At 32.1% G+C, this 22,882-nt stretch overlaps 5 protein-coding genes across 15 annotated transcripts; 2 read left to right on the forward strand and 3 right to left on the reverse strand.

Moving 5' to 3' along the window:
- The first annotated feature begins 26 nt into the window (after nt 1-26).
- Nucleotides 27-4,198, forward strand: LOC127064935 (cyclin-dependent kinase 9). 2 transcript variants are annotated; one of them, XM_050996630.1, is made up of 7 exons: nt 27-209; nt 305-389; nt 1,097-1,187; nt 1,257-1,435; nt 1,511-1,752; nt 1,847-1,994; nt 2,075-4,198. In XM_050996630.1, the coding sequence occupies exons 1-7, from the start codon at nt 103-105 to the stop codon at nt 2,381-2,383; spliced, it is 1,161 nt and encodes a 386-aa protein (XP_050852587.1). In that variant the 5' UTR covers nt 27-102; the 3' UTR covers nt 2,384-4,198. The 2 variants fall into 2 exon arrangements, with proteins under 2 accessions (XP_050852587.1, XP_050852588.1); XM_050996631.1 differs by having other exon boundaries at nt 1,269-1,435.
- Nucleotides 2,730-14,252, reverse strand: LOC127064931 (SPARC-related modular calcium-binding protein 2). 4 transcript variants are annotated; one of them, XM_050996620.1, is made up of 11 exons: nt 14,061-14,252; nt 13,378-13,579; nt 10,474-10,633; nt 9,572-9,943; nt 9,230-9,454; nt 5,995-6,075; nt 5,511-5,591; nt 5,199-5,432; nt 4,943-5,115; nt 4,692-4,857; nt 2,730-4,613 (listed from the first exon to the last, which is right to left on the reverse strand). In XM_050996620.1, exons 2-11 carry the CDS (start codon nt 13,459-13,461, stop codon nt 4,528-4,530), a joined length of 1,662 nt encoding a protein of 553 aa, XP_050852577.1. In that variant the 5' UTR covers nt 13,462-13,579; nt 14,061-14,252; the 3' UTR covers nt 2,730-4,527. The 4 variants fall into 4 exon arrangements, with proteins under 4 accessions (XP_050852577.1, XP_050852578.1, XP_050852579.1 ...); XM_050996621.1 differs by having other exon boundaries at nt 14,121-14,251; XM_050996622.1 differs by having other exon boundaries at nt 5,995-6,045; nt 13,378-14,252.
- Nucleotides 13,678-17,421, reverse strand: LOC127064945 (uncharacterized). 4 transcript variants are annotated; one of them, XM_050996651.1, is made up of 6 exons: nt 17,281-17,421; nt 15,658-15,753; nt 15,298-15,428; nt 14,826-15,048; nt 14,522-14,758; nt 13,678-14,278 (listed from the first exon to the last, which is right to left on the reverse strand). In XM_050996651.1, the coding sequence occupies exons 2-5, from the start codon at nt 15,751-15,753 to the stop codon at nt 14,528-14,530; spliced, it is 681 nt and encodes a 226-aa protein (XP_050852608.1). In that variant the 5' UTR covers nt 17,281-17,421; the 3' UTR covers nt 13,678-14,278; nt 14,522-14,527. The 4 variants fall into 4 exon arrangements, with proteins under 4 accessions (XP_050852608.1, XP_050852605.1, XP_050852606.1 ...); XM_050996648.1 differs by lacking the exon at nt 17,281-17,421 and adding an exon at nt 17,128-17,199; XM_050996649.1 differs by lacking the exon at nt 17,281-17,421 and adding an exon at nt 16,079-16,972.
- On the forward strand, nt 17,116-18,716 carry LOC127064942 (uncharacterized). Of its 4 annotated transcripts, none has more exons than XM_050996639.1 (5): nt 17,116-17,255; nt 17,322-17,486; nt 17,802-17,925; nt 17,995-18,145; nt 18,234-18,716. In XM_050996639.1, exons 1-5 carry the CDS (start codon nt 17,245-17,247, stop codon nt 18,626-18,628), a joined length of 846 nt encoding a protein of 281 aa, XP_050852596.1. In that variant the 5' UTR covers nt 17,116-17,244; the 3' UTR covers nt 18,629-18,716. The 4 variants fall into 4 exon arrangements, with proteins under 4 accessions (XP_050852596.1, XP_050852598.1, XP_050852595.1 ...); XM_050996641.1 differs by having other exon boundaries at nt 17,212-17,486; nt 18,234-18,450; nt 18,522-18,716; XM_050996638.1 differs by having other exon boundaries at nt 17,212-17,486.
- Nucleotides 18,717-19,573: 857 nt separating this feature from the next.
- On the reverse strand, nt 19,574-22,797 carry LOC127064928 (protein kintoun). Its single transcript, XM_050996617.1, has 4 exons — nt 22,232-22,797; nt 20,934-22,160; nt 20,449-20,867; nt 19,574-20,372 (listed from the first exon to the last, which is right to left on the reverse strand). The coding sequence occupies exons 1-4, from the start codon at nt 22,754-22,756 to the stop codon at nt 19,991-19,993; spliced, it is 2,553 nt and encodes an 850-aa protein (XP_050852574.1). The 5' UTR covers nt 22,757-22,797; the 3' UTR covers nt 19,574-19,990.
- Between the last annotated feature and the right edge of the window lie 85 nt (nt 22,798-22,882).

The raw sequence follows: 22,882 nt of genomic DNA on the forward strand, positions 1-22,882 counted from the left end.
TTAATTTTTAAAACTATAGCTGTGCATCAACCATCGATGCTAAGAGTGTTATGATCTAGTGCAGAAAATTTTATATTGTTTTTTGTTCGGCCAACAAAAAATATGAATACAAAAGAAAAAGAAAAGTATATCGAAGAATTTGATTTTCCTCACTGCGATGAATCTTCTAAATATGAAAAAGTTGCGAAAATTGGCCAGGGTACCTTCGGGTAAAGTTTCTTCATTTTGTTATTTCAATGTTTAGGTTGGGTTATGGGTATTCATTAAAACCGTTTAATATTTTATATTTTTTATCGAATTATAGAGAGGTATTCAAAGCGAGGGATAAGAAAACTAATAAAAAATTCGTAGCTATGAAAAAAGTTTTGATGGATAACGAGAAAGAAGGGGTATGTATACAAAGAGAACATTCTAGATTCATCATTTTTTATTTTATGAAAAAATACCGAAAATCTTTAGGATAAGCATTTTTTTTTTACTACTAATAATTATTTAGAATATTGATACACATTTATATCAGAGAATATCCTTTTACTTATAGTTTTCTATTTCAATAAAGTAAATGGATAAATACACATTGACTCTTTGCAGTTTTAATATTTTTAGTACGAGTAACTTATTAATTAGAATTACTTTTCCTTAGACATTAAGAGATGTTAGCTCAAACAATTATCACTGTATGAAACCTATAAAAATAATTTTGTTTAAGTTCTGTTCTATTAAATTCTATTAAATTTATTTTTTCTTTTTTTTTGGAGAAATTTATATTTTTGATTTTAATTTTATATTAAACAATATTTTCATTCATATTAGTTTTAATATCAATTAAAAAATTAAAGTGCTTCATATCTGGAATATCCTGAACTTTGACTACAAAGAATTAAAATATATTAATAAATATATAAATTTTTATTTTATAGATTCATATAATTGCATGAATAAATAAATAAATAAATAAATGTATGGCAAATTAAATTTATTTCTGCTGTATAAATGAGTATCAGAAATGAATTATATCAATATATTTATAAATAGTTCTATATTTTCAGATATTTTTATAAAGTATTGATAAATATGATTTTATTTTTTCTTTCAGTTTCCTATAACTGCACTAAGAGAAATAAGAATATTACAGTTATTGAAACATGAAAATGTAGTTAATCTTATAGAAATTTGTAGAACAAGAGGTAAAAAGTTTTCTTTTATAATTTTTCTTTCACTTTTTATATATCAATGATCGTATAAAATATAACTAGGAACTTTTGCAGCAACACAGTACAATCGATACCGCTCTACTTTCTACCTTGTATTTGATTTTTGTGAACATGATCTAGCTGGTTTGTTATCTAATGTAAATGTTAAATTTAGTTTAGGAGAAATTAAGAAGGTCATGCAACAATTGTTAAATGGCCTCTATTATATTCATAGTAATAAGGTAAGTTTGTGTACAAATGATACAACGTAGATATATTAAATAATGAGAAATCTATAATTTATTATCTCTTTCCAGATTTTACATAGAGATATGAAGGCTGCTAATGTTTTAATTACAAAAAACGGTATACTAAAACTTGCTGATTTTGGTTTAGCAAGAGCATTTAGTGCTAATAAGAATGGTCAACCAAATCGTTACACAAATAGAGTTGTTACTCTTTGGTACAGGCCTCCAGAATTACTGTTAGGAGATAGAAATTACGGCCCACCAGTAGACTTATGGGGTGCAGGATGTATAATGGCTGAAATGTGGACAAGGTATGTATCTTAATTAATGAAATATGGAAGATATCTCAAGTTAGTTTGTGTGTATGTAATAACAAGTGTGGATTTTATTCCAATTAATTTGTAGATCGCCTATAATGCAAGGTAATACGGAACAACAACAGTTAATATTAATTTCACAATTGTGTGGTTCTATAACGACAGAAGTTTGGCCAGGAGTAGAACGTTTAGAATTATTTAACAAAATGGATCTTCCTAAGGGTCAGAAGAGAAAGGTAAGCTGAGATAATTCAGGAAATAATAAAATATATATAATTTAAGATTATATTGAATTAATATTAATTTTAATTTTTAGGTTAAAGATAGACTAAAACCATATTTAAAAGATCCCTACGCTTGTGACTTGTTGGATAAACTTCTTATACTTGATCCTAGTAAAAGATATGATTCTGATTCTGCATTAAATCACGATTTCTTCTGGACAGATCCAATGCCTTGTGATCTAAGTAAAATGTTAGCCCAACATACACAGAGTATGTTCGAATACTTAGCACCACCAAGAAGACCAGGTCATATGCGACATCCTCATCATCAAGTGCCAGGTGGTCCAGCGAAACCTAGTTCAAGTATGGCCGATAGTGGATATCAAGATCGAGTTTTCTAAATAAATTAATAGGGGCAGCATGTGTAATAATGAATGCGTCCCATAGCATTTTTATTTTTTAGTCCTTTTTATAAGAATATAATATATTCAATATTATTCATTATGGCCTGATGGTCAAGTAAGAGGACTTGATTTTACAAAATATAAACATATAAACTCTTAATCTTATAACTCATAAATTAGTTACAGTCTTTTTTAACTTAAAATAAACTTAATCTAGTTTCGTTTAATACATTGTTCCTAAAAGGAACTCTTTGGTACTTTTAAATGTACTTTAAACTTTAAAGTACGTTTGATACTTCATATCTTGTGACATGGTTTGTTAGTTTATATTTTATTCAAGTGATTCTGTTTCTATCATACATTTCTTTCAGTATTGTCCCTACTTTTTTTTCTTCGTTCGATAGCTTAAGAGTTCTACTCTTATTTGACTGTAACCACATTCTTCGTCATGTATCAAATACACTTTCAACTTCTTTATTCCTATATGTAAATATTCTGATTTTCTCAATATCATTATCGATCTTTGTCGTTCAGTTTCAATTTTTTCCTTTTAAATCTCTTTCATTATTTCTTTTATTTCATTTAGATCGTAGATCTTTTCATTTACACACGCTATTCTTTTTTTTGTCCTTTCTTCAATACTTCTTCTAACTCTGCAATCAGTATTGTAAAAAGATTTGGACTCATGTGCGTCCTTCATTTATTCAAAATTTTTCTGACTTCTCCTATTTCTAATTTGTTTTTAATTTCTGTGTAAATTTCTTTCGTTCTCTCAATCGTCGTTTCCTCTTCTTATTCCTGTTTTTCTTATTAATTCTCTTAGTACTCCACTGTTTAAATCTGTGAAAAATGCCAATAGTTTCCTCTTTCCTTGTTTAACTCTTTCTCTATCATATGCTATTAGATCTATATGTTATCTATCGTACTTTTGTTTTTCCTGAACCCTGTTTGTATCTTTAGTAGTATCCTTTTCCCTTCTATCTCTTCCTTTAGTCTATCATTTAACATCATTGTATATATTTTACACCCTGTGTTTAGTACCGTTACGCTTCTATAATTGCTGATTTCATCATAAGAATATAATGTATGATAACTTATACAAGAATGTAATATATGTATACATGTTAGCGATACCACTGCGTGTTTATCAAGTGAAATTGCGAATAAAATTGTGAAGAAGTTGTTAAGTTATAAAAGTGTTACATGAAATTGAATGAAAAAATTGTATAAATTGTGTGTGTATGTGTGTATATACGTATGCGTGAGCGTGTGCATATAAATTTGTTATCTTTTGTACGTAATTATGCTCTGATAAATGCATTATTCTTTGTATTTATATTTATATATATACTCTATATAAACCTGTGCTCTCATATCCAAACAAAACGCACACACATATTCAAACATAAGTTAAACGATGGAGTTTAAAGATCTATATAAATGTATAAAGTATATTTAAATTTATGGTTTTATTCTCTAACAATAAGACTCATCACAGTCCATAATCTGATGTACTAATATATAATCTCGCGTGTTGTTGTATTTGTAAAAAGTCTCGTATGATTCACTGTATTATACGGATTGTCGGACTATTAATAATGAACCGAGATAAATGTTCGAATCTTCTCGGTTCTGATGTTTCTGTGTTCATCTTATCTTTTATGATAATAAAAGAAGATCTTGGATATGTACCTAGATACTATTAGAATAATATTACGAACAGTATCTATATTTTTAAGACAAGTATACAAAAATATATTCACAAATTTACCATTGTTGTTTATCCTTGAAATTACAATTGATTTTTATATACAATGTTTTTTTATTTTGATTTACATTCAATTATCCCTTAAAAGTAATTAAAATGAATATCTCGGATAAAGTAATAATTGCAAAATAAAGAATAATTCTTTATCCCATTGATAGATTACCAGCAATTGATAATATTATGTGAAAAATGTATGAAATTCTTGTTTATCGTCAAATACGAAATAAAAGCACAAGGTAAAATTAATAAATGATTTTTCCAAGTTTTCAATCTCATTTTCAAATAAGTTCTATGACTGAATAATACTAAATTATTACAATGCTTTTGCATTGCATAGATTAGATGATAAAGTATGTATCACAAAAGGTTTCTATTAATCGTCGTCATTGAGAAATTGATCCAATGGATTAGGACCCATCCTCTTTGGCTTGCTTGTAGATGATTTTTCCGGATTTTCAGCTAATAAATATATTATTGAGACAATAAAAAAAAAGTTATCATTTGTTAAAAGAAAAGATTTTTGATACAAAAACTTACATGTTACCGAATGTTGAGCATTCAGGCAGCTCAACCATTCCGTCATACTGATTCTTCTGTCATTATTAATATCACAATACCTAGGCAATTTTTTACCACATTTACGAAGCAACCTATTGTTGGAGACCATGATGCGAAAACTCTTCCATTCTTTTCTTTCTAAAATCTATTGATAAGATTTCATTAAATTAAACATACGTTACCATCGGCGATGTATCACGAAGAATAATAAATAAAAAACGATTACACACCTTATTCTTGTTTTTATCGAGCATTACAAAGTGCCATGTGGCTACTTGTTCTTCTTTGGAAGCCTGCCAGTTGGCTGTTATCTCGCTCGAATCCGTACTAGACGCTTTCATTTTCTTTTGCATTAAATCCATCAAGTCTCGTAGGAAAATTTGTTTTTTCAATTCGGGACATCCTAATTAAAAAAAGAAAAAAAAAAACGACTTGAAATAAATTGCAATTGTATTGTTAAAAAAAAAAAAAAGTAAAAATATATACCCTTCATTGGTCTGCTAGGTGTAGGTGCTGGATTACAATTTGGTGTACTATCCTTCGAAGATGTTCCAGGTATAGGTTTCCCTGTATCTTGATAAACGCACCAACAATAACCGGAATAACATTGTACTCGATGGTATCTACCATCGGGTGTGCATTGTGGTATATAAAATTTTTCTTGTGAATTTTGTCTTTGATCTTCCAACACCGATCGCCTATCCGATATACAGTCAGTCGCTGATGCATTATCAAAATTTATATTATTAAAATTAAACAAAAGAAAAAAGATAAATGCGTGCTCGAGAAGAAACGTACCATCGTTTTCTTCTTTGGTATCGGCTGGATTATCGTTAAACGTAGGCCTTGAATGTACAGGCGAGGAATTACCTTTGAGTACTGAAATAATGTGAATCAAGTTGTAGAAATATATAGTATATTAGAATTTAATGGACTCAACACTTTTTTGTTAGTCGTTTGTTATTTTGAACAAATTACATATTTACATATTTACATGGAATTTATTACGACTAAAAGTCGCAATAAATTGTCTGGATTATCGTTCGTAAAAAATGTTCATTTTTAAAAAATGCACAAAAAGGATATATATATATATATATATATATATATATATATGTATGTATGTATGTATATGTATATGTATATAGATCCAAATGAATGTGGAGATAATGTAGAGAATTTCATGAAATTAATATCTATTATTACGAGTGATATTCGAGAAGAGACGAAAAAAGAAATGCGATAAAATTACCCCAAAGGACATTACAGGACTGAAACTCACCTTGATCAGTGGCCTGTGTCCTCTGGTCCTCGGGGACCTCGGGAGGATCTGCTGCGGAGTTCAGCGACAAGAACAAACGTACTAAATGATAACAATGATGTCACTCAGCCGACCGGCTTTACCTATATATGTACAGTTTGCTTTGCGTCATTCGCGCACCATTGCTCAAAAGCATAGCAGCAATTCGTAATTTATAAGGGGTAAGGGGTTGGTGAAGGAGGAGTAGAACAGAAGAAGAGAAAGAAGAAGAAGAAGACATAGTAAAGTCGCATGCACGCACGGATCATGCTATACGCATATTTTTACTTTCATTTTGTTCACTTTGCGATCGTGCAACCCATCGTCTTCGACGAAACAATGTATACGATGAAACATTTTATATCCAAATCTTGACAAATAAAATGATATTTTTAATGATTATTAAAAATTTCCTTTTCGTTCGCGCCCCTTATCGTTCTATTTCAATCTCTTTTCTCAATTTTGTCTCGACCTCAAAATAAGGTATTTATCGACGAAAGACCTCGCGTGGGTGTAAAAACTTGAGACGACAACGAGAAGAGAAGAATGAGGAGGATAGTTTTAAACAGGCGCGTGTTACACGAAGTCAATTGCTTCAATTCCTTCCAAAGCGAGAGCAGCTACATACGTGTGGGCAAACTTCCTGCAGAATTTGCGAATATTAAACCTTAGCGACGAACTATCTAGCGGGTCTCGCGTTTACGATATATCCTGTCTCGGAACGGCATTCTTAATTTACGACGCGACTTAACGTTAACAACTTTAGTCTTATCCCTCGTTGACAGTCGATACGCGTATCAACGTAGGTTCTTGCATGTTAAATAATGCATACCGAAGATCAATGAACCGCCAAGTAAACGAAATCACATTTTCCATTTTACATCGTGCTGGTATCAATAGAAGCTTTCAAGCAGATTAGAATTAGAAATGAAGCATGATATGTATATGAAAAGAAACATGCATGCACATTCCGAGCCTGCCTATCCTATCAACGGGAATTATTTTTTTCTTCCTCATTGTTGCACATGTGTCGTAATAAAACAAACTTTCTTTTATTTTCACGAAGCTAAGGAGAAGGAGGATTATCTTGACAACGCAAACTGTATCACAACAATTCTCTGTTTTTTTTTTCTTCTTTTTCTTTATCGCATACTACTTCGAATATTTCGATACAAACATGCGAGACGAAGAAAATATATATAAAGAATGTGTGTGTGTGTCTGTATATATGCATATCTCTATTTTTAACAGAGTACGATAGGAAGAGAAAAATGTCGAAAGGGAGAAGGTTTAAACATCCTATCAGTGAAAAGATCTTTTCTTTGTATGTCCAGCATATCAACGAATGAATCTTCACATCCTAAGTTCTATCGTAATTAGCTAATTGTAAGACATGATGATGTTTAACGATAAACTTTTAAGATTTCTTTTTTAGTCAAGGACGAATATGAGAATGACAGTCTTTTCTTGATAAAGCGTAAATTTATGTTCTTGCTTAATGATTAATTACCGTACTGCACTTAAGGATCTCGTTACCGTCCACATGAAAAATGATCGTAGTTCGTTTTTCTTTTTCTTTTTTGTTTTTCTACCACGATCGGTCCAAAACGCAGCAGTATAATCGCCCGACGATTTTTCCGACGATGATAATATTTCACCCAACTGGCCAATCGTCGTCGTATTCCTCCTTCTCCTGATCTTCTTTTACCCCCATCACCTTCTTCGTAGAGGTGCACGTTAATCGTAATTTGAAACATATATTATTAGATCTTTGTCGAAATAGCAGAATATACAGGCTGTTTACTTTAACTTGTAATGTTGCAATACCTCGTGAGGGACCGAACCTATCAAAAGAATGTTTTTACAAATATTGTTCGGTATATCATCATATTATATAAATTATTTGCAATTCTGATCAATAAGGAAACACCCTGTATGTATATACATATGTATTAGCTAGATTTTTTTTTTTCTTTCATAGCAATTCTATACGAGTTACTAACTTCTTTATTCTTCGAAGAACACCTAGCCGATGTCAAGTTTAAGTAGAAGTAGTATTTGAAGTTGAATCTTCGATCAATTAATACGACAACGCTGATCGGAACTCTTACTGAAATCATAATGAAAATAAAGAAATAAAACTCTTAATACGAGATTCAGATTAAGAATAAAGAATTTTGTAATTTATATAATTTAGAATTAGTATTATAAAAAATGAAAACAAAAAATACCTACCTCTTTCGTCGTGACGTGTTTCCTGTTTCGTTTCTTCATCTTCTTCGCATATTGTTCCAATATTCCTGTCATTTAATTATCAGTTATCTCAACCACGTATCATCCCTTTGAAGATAGAGATGATTCTAATAACGATAACGATACTATCATTCTGTACCTAACTACCCATAATTATGAAAGAAAATATCATATGCAAAGGTAACGAGATCCTCCTTTTTCCATTTTTTGTTTATCTAAAGAACAATGCGATCTAAAACACGGGTGATAACAAATTGACAAAGTAATGGAAATACTAAGTATTAAAGTTTCAATATATACTATAGAGATATGCTGGACACCATTGTATTTCTTTTGTCAAGAAACATTCACATTTAATTTACTAACTTCTGACGAAGTCTACGATTATGAAACCATTTAAGTAATGTACTTCCTGATATAGCAAAGGATAAATGTCTAAAGAAAGATCAAACTTTGCTCTCTTGCAGTTTCGTATTTCGAATAGTAACGTGATTATATACCAATAGAATGATTCATCATGCGTGCGTGACTAATGCGAGGAAGATTTCGACCATCCATTTAAGAGAAAGTGAGAGAAAGAGAGAAAAAGAGAGAAAGAGAGAGAGAGAGAGAAAGAGAGAAAGAGAAAGAAAGACGGAGAGAAAAAAATAAAATAAAATAAAAGAACAAAAGAACTCTTCGCTTGCAAGCATCAAAATGAAAACGATAATGAATTTTTAGAGAACCTATCGATGATGACAGGTTGAAAAAAAAAAGGTGGAATCGTGCAGAGGATATTCCACGATTGCTCAATGCGCTTTAATCGGCCCGCATTCAGGACAAATCCGTAACGACAGAATGATAAGAAGAAGAAGATGAAAATGAAGAAGAAGAAGAAGAAGAAGAAGAAGAAGTAGAAGAAGAAGAAGAATAAGAAAAAGAAGAAAAAGAACTAGGTAAAAGGTGGTACGTGTAAAGGACTTACGAGTGAAATCGTTGGCCAGGCAAGCACCCCATTCTTGCCTCGAGAGTTTGAGATCTCGATTGAGATCGCAAGTTCGGGCGAACGTGCGTGCACATCTTTTAGGTCTAACTGCTTTTTTAGCAAGCTTTCGAAGTTCCTTGTATTCTGCTCTGTCCAAATAACCATCTCCATCTTTGTCTAAAGTCGCAAATTTCCAAGACAATACGCGTTCCACGTTTTTGTCACCTACGAACGAACGAACGAACGAACGAACGAATAAATGAATGAATGAATGAGATATTCGAAGGTACAATAATTAAAAAAAAAAAAAAAATTAATGAATTCAATAAATTATTGACTTACCAGTCACTGATATATTCGCTCGTTTATATTCGATCCTAAAATTCTCTATGAGATTATTATTAAACTTGGATTTTTCAAGACGATCACATGTATTTCGATGTCTACTGCTATACTGTCTTCGTTCCTTCCAATTAGAGGAACGTCTTCTCTGTCCACTCCTAGTAGCAACGGCTGATCTGGAAGCGAGTTTCTCGCATCTCGGTCTTTGGTGCCTCACCGAGGTATCCGGCAGTGGACGTCCTTGCAATGTTACGCACCAGCAAAACCCGGTCTCCATGTGGCATTGCACCGGCGCATACGTACCATCTGGCCGGCAAACCGGTCGTGATCCCACTCGTGACGATAGTCTCGCCGAAAAGCATGGTGGCATTTCTAAACAAATTCGTTAACGTTTTTTTATTCAAATACATATATACATAGATATTCGCGGAAGAGCTCGCGATACGATGTTATCTTCCTCGTCGATTAAAACGTATTTCATTGTATATAATTATTGACAATTTATTCTTTCTTTAAAAGAAAATCAATAATATGATCGTGTCTCAAGCAATGCTAATACTGTGTTGCTATCTTTCTATGAGTTTATTTAACTGAAAGTCAAATAGAGTCAAAGGAAAAACAAAACGAAAAAAATAAATAAAGAAAAAAAGGAAAAAGAAAATAAAATAAAAAGGGTTCACGTGTGACCATCGATAATTATACTTTTGTAAGGATTCATCTCGTCGATCTCAGGAGGATTAATCGAAATACCTGTTTCACCCGAAAAGCTTTTTACGGACAAATCCAGTACACACGATGACGCAAACTCGTCCGATCGTTTCTCATCATCCCTCGTAGTTTTCTATATTTAACTATGATCGTGTAAATGTATAACTAACTAACATTTTCAATGTTATACGAACCTGGACAGGGTCCGGTGTGTTTAATTAGGATAGATACACCCTGGCACTGCTTCGAAATGACCTGACACTGACTAGGATACGTGACACCGTCGCTTCCACATACCGGCGCACTTTTATCGTCATCCATCGTGCACTCGGCTATTCTCCTCCGGCATTGTTCCTACGATAATAGAATTATAAACGAAAACGCACATCCAAATCTGATCTTCTCTCAATCTTCTACAATTAATTTCTATACGTCACTCTAATTGATTGAACAATTTTAGATCGAACTAATCGTTCTTGAATTTATTATTCGTTATAAAATCAATCAATGTAATTCGTGATTGATGTTTTCACAAAAAAGAAAACAAAAAAAATCGTAAGCTGTCTCATACTTAACCGAGGAGTTTCGCATACCATTGAGCACGTAAAACGAGGAACGGAAGAAAAAAAGAGGAAAAAGAAGAAACAAGAAAACGAAGAAAAGGATAAATGCTGACAGAGAGTAGCTGGCAGTGAGTATTCGGAAGGAACTGTTTGTACGTACTATAGGAATGCATCAACGTGCGTGTGTCGTGAAAAGCAACAAGAAAGAGAAAAGGCCTCGTAAGACATTGGCTGTCTCCAAACAGGTTTCTTAGACGCTTTCTGTACCTGATGCTCTCCGCACCGCACCGCACCGCACCAAACTATACCGTATCGTACCGTACCGCTGCGGGGTTCACGGTCTCGCATCAATTATTATTTCTGTCTCATCATCATCATTACTTCTTTATCTTTCTATATATTATAGAAAGAGAAAAATAATTCATGAAAAACTATAGTAAAGAAATTCTTTCTTACTAATTCATACACGATTTTACTTTTTTATAGCGAATATATCAAATAGATATTTGTCGACCTTCGAATCTTTGAGAGTATATTCCCAAAAGAGACGTTTACATTTGTTTGGTAAAAAAAAAAAAAAAAAAAAAAAAAGAAAGAAATTCTTTGGGAGTCTTGACTTTTAGACTCGTTAAAAATAAAAAAATCGATAGGTGTTTGACTGTACGAAAAATTTAATAATAATAATAAAAGAAAAAAGGAATAAAGAGAAAAAAGAAAAAAAGCAAAGAAAAGAAGATAGGCGGAGAAAGTAAGTACCGATTATATGGAATTCGGGGACATAACTGTACGAACGTGTTTTCGTTATCGAGTCGAAGCAACGAACGAAAAGGCAATCAAAATAGAATACATTAAAAAGTATTGAGTTACTTCTCTTTCTCTTTCTTTGATTTCGTTGTAAAACATACGCTAACAATTTATAAACAATCGATTGAAGTGGAACGACTAGCTTTCATATGGTTTTATCATAATTAATTTGATATCAAGAGAACGTAGAGCAATGTTATAAATAACGACGAGTTTCTCTTAACGAGAATAGAAAGAGAGAGAGAAGAAGGATCGCGAAGTCGAAGATTAAGATATCAATACGGAAATTGATTGAACTCATAATTTACTTGACGCGTACGACGACGATGGTAGGAGAACGTGTTTCTAAATGGCAATAAGCCTCTTATAATATCTTACGATTCGATTATATTTCACAAGCTGATTTTATTCGCGCACATTTATTTCTAACGTAAATAGAAGTTTATTCGTCGAAAAGATAATAACTACCAAGGAGGTTTTATGTAATTCAGTTATCATTCGGTCGTCGGTACGAACGAACGAACTTACGTACGTATATACACACATATATATATATATATATACATATATAAATATATATACATACATACTACATAAGCCTCGCGCTTAATCACTACCAGAGACGTACAAGGCGCCTATTATTAAATGTAAAACACGCTCTTTAAATGTTCGATCAGCAGTTAGAGGTACCGTCTTTTACCTTTCTTTTAAACTAATAACAAGATCGTTAGCAAACAAAGGATTTCTTGTTTCACACATGATAGGATAAAATATTTTCTTGCTTTAAAATTGTTATTAGCTATATATATGTATGTATGTATGTATGTATGTATGTATGTATGTATATCGTAGAATGATAATTTATTTAACGTTCACGCATAATTCGTTCCTAATTACACGTAGATCCGATAAATAAGATAGGTAAAGCGAGAGATATTTATCTTAGTTCGGTATAACCGAGCGTAGTATCTCGTCGAAAACGTGTAACGAGTTTAGTCCTATCTCGAAGATGTACAAAGCATATATCATTAAACAGGAGGACAAAAAAGAAAAAATACTTTGAGCTTTAATCTGGCCGCAGATATTTGCCTTACTTTTCTGCTCGCAATCAGTGTAAATAAAACGCGTACTTGCACGTCGTGCGTTAGAACGTTAAAAGAGAGAATGTTGTAATCTTATAATAATTTTCATACATACTCCTCTCTCTCTCTCTCTTCCTTTCTTTTTCTCTTTCTCTGTCTAATAAAACGTTCCTACATTTCATACATTAAAGATTATTATTTATTTTGCATAATCATCTGTTTTCTTAGATATCACTACTTTCAACACACACACCGACATATATATATATATATATCATTTTTAACATCGAACATTCTGAAAAACTATTTGATCGATTCAATAGTCATTCGAAATGACTGTAAGACGTTTGTGTGCTGCGCACATTTAGCACAACAGATATCACCGCTTGAGAGCACGATAAGTGTACAAGTTATGCATTGCATAGAATAACGGCTTCAATTATCTGAGGCGAATAGTCGACGGCGAATTTGCAAATGCTTTCTTTTCTTTTCTTTTCTTTTCTTTTTTTTCCCAAGCTATTAATTGAAACGTTAGAACGATCTAACTGTTCGACGACTGTTCGTCTATCTTCGCGATGAATCCTTTAAAAAAAATATCGTCAAATTTCGACAATGATCATCGAACTAATAAAAGAAATTTTCATAATACCTTAGCGGAAATGATTGAATTAGCGGCGACATAATGTTGAAGGAAGATCGAAAGTACGGCGAGGCGAATCGTCAGCATCAGCATCGTGTCCTCGAAGGCAGATGATCGCGCGTCTTCGAGGTCGATCAGGATCAGAAACACTATTCCGACGAACACGCACGTGCACGCACACGCTCAAATGCATTCACTCGTTCCTGTACTCCTGCAGACATATGCTATCCTCTTATTCATTATTTTGTCTATCACTGGACACGCGAATAACTAACAGACAGACACTCCCTCTCTTTCTTTCTTTCTTTCTCTCTCTCTCTCTCTCACTCTCTCTCTTTCTCTCGTTCTTTTTTTCCTATGTTATATGAAAAATAAAATTTAACGATTTTTCATCAAGAAATATTTCTATTTATATTATCTATATATAAACTTTGTCACTTTTTAAATTCGAAAATGATTCACTGCTCGAGATTTGAGTCGATGTGACGACAAGTAAGCGTAAGATCGGTACTTAACGGGACCATCGCATGCCTATTCGTGGCAAGTGCTGTCGGGCGACTAACACTTGCCACTTGCTTACTGCCGGAGTAACCTGTCCCGGCTTTCAACAGCGACGGCTATTTTCCTGTGCTTGCCTGCCTGCCTGCTTAACTTGCTTGCTTGCTTGCTTGCTTGGTTGGTTAGTTGCTTGCCTGCTTGCTTGCTTGCTTGCCTGCCTGCCTGCTTGCTTGCTTGCTTGCTTGCTTGCTTGCCTGCCTGCTTGGCCCGGCCTACCCTGGCCTGTCCTGTCTTGTCTGCCCGCCAGTCTGCTTGCCTGCATGCCTGCCTGCATGCCTGCCTGCCTCTAAGCTCGTTCTTCGTACCGTTCGACACACCGATCCAATTACCTCTCTTTTACCAGCTGCCAATTCTGTTTACCAATTGGAAAAGAGTGACGAATGATTTTCCAATGAATTCGACCTTCCAATGTGTTTTTGTTTCTTTTAATTTTTTGTGTTTCCGTTCAAGAATATGAGAAGTTAATATATAATAATATTATATGAATTTATATTAAAAATAATATATAATATATGTGTGTATATATATATATATATATATATATATATATATAAATCCATATAAATGATCTCTATAAATAAGAAAGTAAACTTACGATAGATTAAGCAAGGAATTCTCGGTAAACATTTTTTAAAATTCGCGATCCATCTTGAAATTTATAATATTCGAAGCATGGATAACCTTCGGGCAGATGCGTTTCACGGTCAATCTTTTTTAAGGAAATTATTTTATTCTCTTCGTCTTCCGATACGTTCCAGATGTTACGAAAATATATAGTAGTATCCATATCGGTTTTTCTTAAAATCGACGAAGACCATATGCACGCGTGTACCTAAGAAGATAAATGAACCAGTAGTACTTCCGTGAAATTCATTATGCGAGTGAATAGAATTGCTTACAATAGTATTAGAAATTCGTGAGCACGAATTTATCGCATCGAAGATCACGCTACATGCTCTGGCTATACGCATCTTTGTTTTTTCTTCACAATAGTCTGGTTTTTTTATTGCGTCATCTTCAATGTAATGATCTATGTCGTCTAACAAAACTATAGTAGGTAATGAAACGAACGTGTGTAATTCTGCTAGCTGTGTTACCAAAGATTTATAATCCGATAGATACCTACAAATTCATCGATCGAAAAATTGAATATTTTTACATAATTTATTCTAATTATTTCAAATAAAAAAAAATATATATGTTTTAGAAAAAATTATTTGTAGTTAATTGTAATTTGAAAAAAGAAATTTATAAGTAAAATTTCATTTTCACATGTATATATATTTTGTATATATAAATATATCACTTATATTGTCACTTCAAAAAAATTTGTAGTTATGAGCTCTAATTGAAATAAAAAATTAAACTTACACAAACGTAATCAGTTTATAAGTGAAGTATGTCGAAGGGTTACTTTCGTGACAAGAGGAAGGAATTTGTTGTAAAGGTATTGGTGTGATATAAAAAACACGACGACCTTCTTCTGCCCAATAAATGGCTGCCTGTTAAATGATACAATTTAAATACTATGCTTTTCTTTATAACTTATAGTATAAATAAATTTATAGTATTTGATGGAAAAAATATCTCTACTTATACTAAAATATTTGATGTATGTAACGTTCACAGATTGTCGATACAATATCCTTACCTATATATTAAACTATATATCTTCTTCCTCTTATTTATATATTTTTTATATATTAACACCAAGTAATATGATTTACATACCTCGTACAAGAATGTCTTGCTTAATTCTGCTGGTCCATGTAATAGCGTTGTTTTGAGATTTTGTTTTGTCGCAAACATAATATCTTTATTTGACATCTATATAAATCAAATATTCAGGAACAATATAATGTAGAAATATTCAAAAATACTAAAGTATCTTTTACAAGTGATGAAACAGTAATAAATAAGTTACATCAATGTACAAAACATTAATCATTTCTATGTAATCATATAAAATAGTTGAATAAATAAAAAAAGAATAAAATTTATACAATCAAGATAATATCAAAAATTTTTGGTTAGATTAAGTAATATATAATCATGATCACACACAACACAACATAACCAACAATCGGTAAAGATATTTATAAAGTTATTAATTTAGTAACCTCACTTTTATCTACACTTTTACACTACTTACATAGCACTGTAATGACACGTTTAGAACACTTTCTTTTTTCTATAATAAAATAACGATAAAGCACTGTAAAAATTAATGTGTAAAATTACGAAATGAAGAGTACGGAACACATACGAGTTATGACTTAAAGAAAAAACCCGCGAATAACAGAGTCAAAAGAAATACACAAAGAAAAAAAAAGTTAAAATCCGAATGATAAATCTCACGTTGATATAAAATCAATAATAAATCTTTTGGTATGTTTTACGTAAATTTGATAATAAATAATACAAAGTTATTATGTATTTTTGAAAATTATAATCAAATCATTACGAGTATGATTCTTTTGAAATATAGAAGTAACTTTAGTTTATCACGTGATCTCTTTCAAACCCGAGAGAGAGAGAACGGAAGTTTGTTTAACAGATAATAAGCAATTACGTTGTAATAATGTAGTATGTGTATACACATATACATTCTATAATGATTTACACACTGTCAATCGAATATGCACATAGTAATAACAATAGATGACAACGCCCACGATAAATTTCCGAGGCAAGCCCTATTAATCCGTCTCTTCGAGTAGATCGTAAGAGACAAAGACAAAGAGTGTATTCGTGTCAATGTATGTATATAGGGTAGAGCGAGAATTTTTTATCATCAATAACGTCTTATTTTTAAAGTTATATCGAATAATTTTTCAAATAAAATATACGTACTATTAACAATTAATATTTACGATAAGCGAGAGAACTTCTTGATCGACGTAGTACTTCCAAAACTTTTGAATTACCATACAAATTTTAAATGATGTCAATTAAAAAAAAGTCCATCATAAGAATGTATTTTGTCATTATAAATATTTTAGTGAATAAGAAATGAATATCGTAATACGTTCTATGAGTTTTATATTTTAAATAAATAATATGAATTTTAAATGAGGGAAAAATTATTCGGTAAAATTTGTAGTAAAGAAAAATTTTGAAAATGACAAAAGTTAATTTTTCACCCTATATAAGGAAATGTAAAGCGATGAGTATTATATTGTATTGAAACGACATTACTACCATGACTTTTCTGCTCGATTGTGTTTCACTCAAGAAGGCGATCTCGCGTAACGTATTACGACGTTCGATCATTTAAAGACTAGACAAACCCATGTACTATGATCTTGCCTATAAAAGATGTTGCAAAAGTAAGTGAGCCTTAGTAATACTTACAAAAGAGAGATGTCAACATCCAAAAGTAGTTCTCTTTTAAGACTTAATCAAGAAAGTCGGCATATTACCGACGATTGGCAAACTCGCGAAACCGATTCGGAAATAAGCGACAATGATTTCATCACGAAGGGTGCATTCCTTTTAACACCTAGCCATGACTTCAATATAGAAAAAGCAGCGGCCATTTGTGAAAAAATGAACTTCCGGTAAGAATGAAAATAATAATTACGAAAAAGAAAACTTTTTTTCTTTAACGATTATAGATATGGTATTAATTCTTTTTCTCTTTTTTTTTCTTTCTTTTTTTTTTATTTCATGAGTGGATCGTTTCATCTCTTTAATCAAATATTTTAACGTGTCAAACGATCAATGTCGTTATTCATTTCGCGCGTTTATGAAAATAAAAGATGATCGTTTACCGCGATTTTTAATAGCGCCATATTCAAACAAAAGAAAAGAAAAGAAATGTTCAAAAAAAGAACGTATGAGAAACATCAAAATCTTATTATAAAACGTTTCAGTGGAGCATTTTCTTTAACAAAAACAGCTACTGGAATACTTTTTAAATTTAGCAACACTGATGATTATCATGCAGTGTACAAGAAAGGTTTTCACAAAATAACTGGTGCACGTTTTTACAAGAAGGTAAAACTTGTAGAAGTTTATACTATATATAAGACTATTTTTCAAAACTAATAATAATTTTTACTGTAGATTGCTATACCATGTAGACCAGCAAAGACGTTTACCGTATACGTTTTAGATGTGCCAGAGGAATTACCAGAAGATGATATCAGACATGCTTTATTTAAATATCGTTCCATAGTGGAAGTAACAAGGGTACCTTTAGCCACTGGAACTGTTTGTAAGTTTAAAAAGAAACCTTCTTTATCGTTTGTAGGAAAGATTATTATGTTATTTCCAAGCTTTTAAATTTTTATCTGATGATTTAGTAAAAGCCATCAATGACAGATTAAAAAATGAAGCGCAAACTGTAAATGAGCCAGCAACAATATACACAGGACCACCTGTTATACGAGTTACCCTTGCCAGTTTGGAAGAAACTACTATATTGCTTAGTCAAGGATTAGATTTTTACGGAGCAACTTATTTTCCTACTGACACTCCATTTACTTCATCACAATCTCTTGTAAAATATAAAAGCAACAGGTTAATAAACTATATCTGTGTAAGTGCGAAGATATCATATTTAATATTTTCTAAATATCTATTTATTTTAGATGGAATGAACTTTCATCAGTCTATCCTGGCCAAAGAGTTAGAGATTTACTACCAGTCTTTGATAATACTGGCTTTGATAAGATTCCACCACCTACGAGTCGTATGATAAAACCACCAAAAAATTGATATAAGAAAAATAAAAGCATTTTTGATATAATTTTGCTTTGATGTTAATTACGTCTCAATAAATATAATAAAGACAAACAAATTAAATCGTTCTTAAGTTTTTTGTTTTTTTTTGGATTTTTTTTTCTTTTTCTTTTTTTTTTTAATTTTTTACTGTCTTTTTCTACAACTAAACGATATTAATACAGGAATAGTCGATTAAATACTATAGGTTGTATTTTAATATTTTCGTGTGTGCCAGTTGCATAAGCAACGGAAATAATTTTAAATAACTGCATATTATCCTGCTTTGCTCTTTGTGCAAGCAGCTATTTTGTGAGTTTATGTGTAACATAGTCAAAGATATGTGATCGAAGTAATAGGACTAATTATCCTACTTAATTTCATCTTTCTTCTAATGTGTATAAAATATATGATATCGGCATATAAATCTGTATAAGAGCTACGATAAGAACTGGTGATTTTGAAATTTCGTACTACGTAATGTGACTTTTGGTTTTATGCTCCTTTGTTTATAATTTCACCTGCATGATTTTTCTCTTTAGTTTTAAAAATATTATATAATACAACTAGATCCATAACAAAAAATAGATCAAGAAAATCAAGTCATCTTAAAGATGCTTGAGATGTAAAAATTCATTAATTGATTGAATTGAAATATTTTTAAAAACACCTATGTAATAAATTTTTCTTTTATCGAAATATGAAGAATAGTTGCATTATATAATCACCTAAAAATAAAATGTAGAGATAAAAAGGTTCACATCTATATCTTTTTAGAGATTCTCTTTAAAACATACACACTTCCTCGTATAAAGTATACTTTTTAAATTAAGTGCGCAAGGAATATATAATTAAGTAATAGATAATGACACAAAGGAATCTTCATGTATCTTATACAGAAGATAATTCTAAAAACATATGCTTATCTTTCAGTAAACAAAGCATAAGATGTAATATATAATAAAATATAATCATAACAAAATCTTTTCAATCACATATTATCGCGTTTCAATAGCAATCTTAAACTTTAAAGTACTAGTACAGTACTAGACTTTAAAGTCTACATTAGAGCAGATATTTCTTAATAATTTTCACGCAACCATTGTTTTTATTATAATACTTTTTTAGACTTAGAATATTAAAAAATTTTATCACATTTAATGTGGATTTTTGGAAACATTTTTAAAAAACATTTAGTGACGAATCGATTGCTATTGCAATCGTTATAATATTACGAACAACGTATTTCTATCATTTGTTTAAAAGTGGAAATTTATCACACATGTTACCTCTCTCTCACTCTCTCTTTTTTCTCTCGATGTGTGCGTTCGTGTGTGACTTATATATCAAGATCGAATATTAAGTCATTTTTGAATTCAGCTTGATCTGAATTTTTAACCGCTGTTTCGTTCGTGTCTTCTGTGCTTTCCTCTTCGATGCTACTTTTACGTTTTCCCGAAAGTATTTTTTTAGATTTTTTCAATTTCTTAATTTTAATATAAGCCGATTTCTGTTTACCCGAATGTTTTTCACGACTCAAAATGGATTTCACATTTTCAGAAATTTCTGTTTCTGGTGTTGCTTTCGGAGTAATCTTATACTTATCACGTTCTTCCGTTTCAGAATTTTCGCTTTCGCTTAATTTACGTTCGTGAGCGCGTTTCTTGTTTCGCAATTTACGTTGATTCTTCTTTCGTTGACCAAGAATGCTAGAGTTAGATCTGCAGAATTATATTTTATTATTTATCATGTCCATTTTATTCGTCTCTAACGAGTTCTCTGAAAATGTGACATTACCTGAATAATTGTCGAGATACAACGTTGTTAAATCGTACAGTCTTTTTCAGACTACAGCACTCTGACTCCGATTGAGGGTCGTGAATTGAACTGCATGAAAAATCTGCAGAAGAAATAGCTACACCATTTTCGTCTGCACTCGATTCAGATACAGAACGTGAAAAATCATGAGTACGATGCGATTTCAATATCCCTTTCGACATACTACCACTACTACTTGGTAATTCGTCTCCGCTACTTTCCGAAATCGATCTTGACTTTATTATACCTTTCCTATTTTGACTCACATTATGCTGTTCATCTTCTTCATGCTCGTCATCAGAATCCAACTGATTCGAGCGAATATTTATGATGACAGATCTATCTTCTTTTTGAACATCGACGTCTACTGGAACCTCAGTATCTTTCTCCTCTGTATCCTAGGAGTATACGTTCAATGAATCATTCAAATGTATATGTAATATAACGAGATTTAATTGTCTTACCATTAGCTCCTTTAATCTATTTTTGAATGACAAGGTGCCTGACAATTCTTTCCTTTCCATGAACTCTTCATTAACACCAACAAAATAATGAGATACATTATCAGAATTATTTAACTTAATACTAAATACAAGATTATTATCCCATGGTTCAATGACAAGCGAATCTTGTTCTATAGAACATTCTTCTAACTTAAAACATAAAGAATAGTGCTGTGGAAAAAATCCTGCACCCACTGAAGCAAGTAAAATATGTATTCCTATGTTATTTTCTAAGATTCTATGTTGTATGGAATCTGGGTCAACATTCTTAACATTGACTGTAAAAGCTATTTGATTGTCATACATATTACAGGCAAATGATGGCAGTGTATATTTTATATCAGCATTCATAAAGGGCACTGTAGTTTCTAGTGAATTAGTAGTAGTCCGCAACACATTGTCATCTGGAGTTTCACTGGCATTTGTTGATATAGTTGTTGAATCCATTGGAATAGTTTTTTCTTCTAGCACTAAATTTGAAAGGGAATCACTCATAGTTGGCTCCATGGTAAATAAATTTTCACTTAATTCGTTGGATACAACAGGTACAAAGCTATTGCTATCACTATCCACATCACTATCTTCTTTCTGTGTTTCTTCTAACATCACTGATTTACGAATGACTGGTAATACTACTGTTAATTTTTTATATTTAGGATCAAACTTGGCATTACCATGATCTCCATCAACGCTATATGGCAGAGGTAATTGTAAGAAATACTTGGCTGGTTTTTCGCTCTTCAAGTAAAGAGAGCGTTCTTGGATATCTAGCATAGCATCAGTTGCCTTTCCTAATAAAGGCAAATCTATAACGATAACTAATTTTTTAGGAATAGTTGCATACATCTTTGCGTCTCTACTGTCAACAAAATCTTCCATGTCAATATCCGTTTGATGTTTTATCATGAATTTTGGAGCGACATATTCCTGGGTTTCTGTTTCTAATTTAGAATCATTGTTCTTATAATAAATAGTTTCAGGTGCTGCGCGTTTTGGCTTCTCCTCTTTGTATTTAAAATGTTGCTCACGACTCTCATCGTAACTGGACATTAGTTTCTGATAAATTTCCGGGTCCATATCTAACGACTCTTTGGGCGATTCTTTCGACTGTTTCCTAATCACGCTTGGATGAGAGATGCCCTTGAAGTTCATTTTAGGAAATTTAAGATTCTTCCTATCGAGCTTTACCTATAAACACGATAAATAACAACTGACAAACCGAGTAAAAAATACATTCGTCAAATCTTGGAAATACTAACCTTAAAATTACTCTCTACACCATCCATCGCAGTGTTATTAACGATGTCACGGAATCTAGTATTCTTCGATGCGAGGTAAATCGTGTCAGGATGAAACACAACATCGAAAACCAAGCAACGAACGTTCTTTTTATCAAGGTCATCGCGAGGAGGTATCAGGGTATAAGGAATTGACCATTGTAAACCACGGTGACCATCCTCGTAGGAAGGATGACTCGTAGGTCGTGCGACAATGTCACTTTTACTAATATTTAAAAAACATTTCTTCTCTCCGTTGACACTAGTTTTTATGACGTAACCAGGCTGGGGGTTAACGAACGTGACGTCGACGCCCCGTTCCTTTTCCAATTGAGCGATTTCTTTTTCATAAATCTTACGATTTTCTGGATCGGTCACTTCTTCCGCGTATTCGATAAGTAATTTACGAAATTCCTCCTTTTTCAAGCACTCCGTTATATTTTTTAACTCTTCCTTAGTAACGTCCAAATCTTCCCAATCTCTTTTACGTGACTCGTACGCGTCCATCTTACGAGGCGATGCGCATTGATGCGCGTGTTTACAAATAAACTTGATGATGGAAGAATCCCGAAGCACACATATACATACAAAGTATACCACGTGGATCGCTGGCGCCACCATGCCGGCCGGCTG

This window comes from Vespula vulgaris, chromosome 7, assembly GCF_905475345.1.
Source record: "Vespula vulgaris chromosome 7, iyVesVulg1.1, whole genome shotgun sequence".
In the NCBI taxonomy this organism is placed as follows: domain Eukaryota; kingdom Metazoa; phylum Arthropoda; class Insecta; order Hymenoptera; family Vespidae; genus Vespula; species Vespula vulgaris.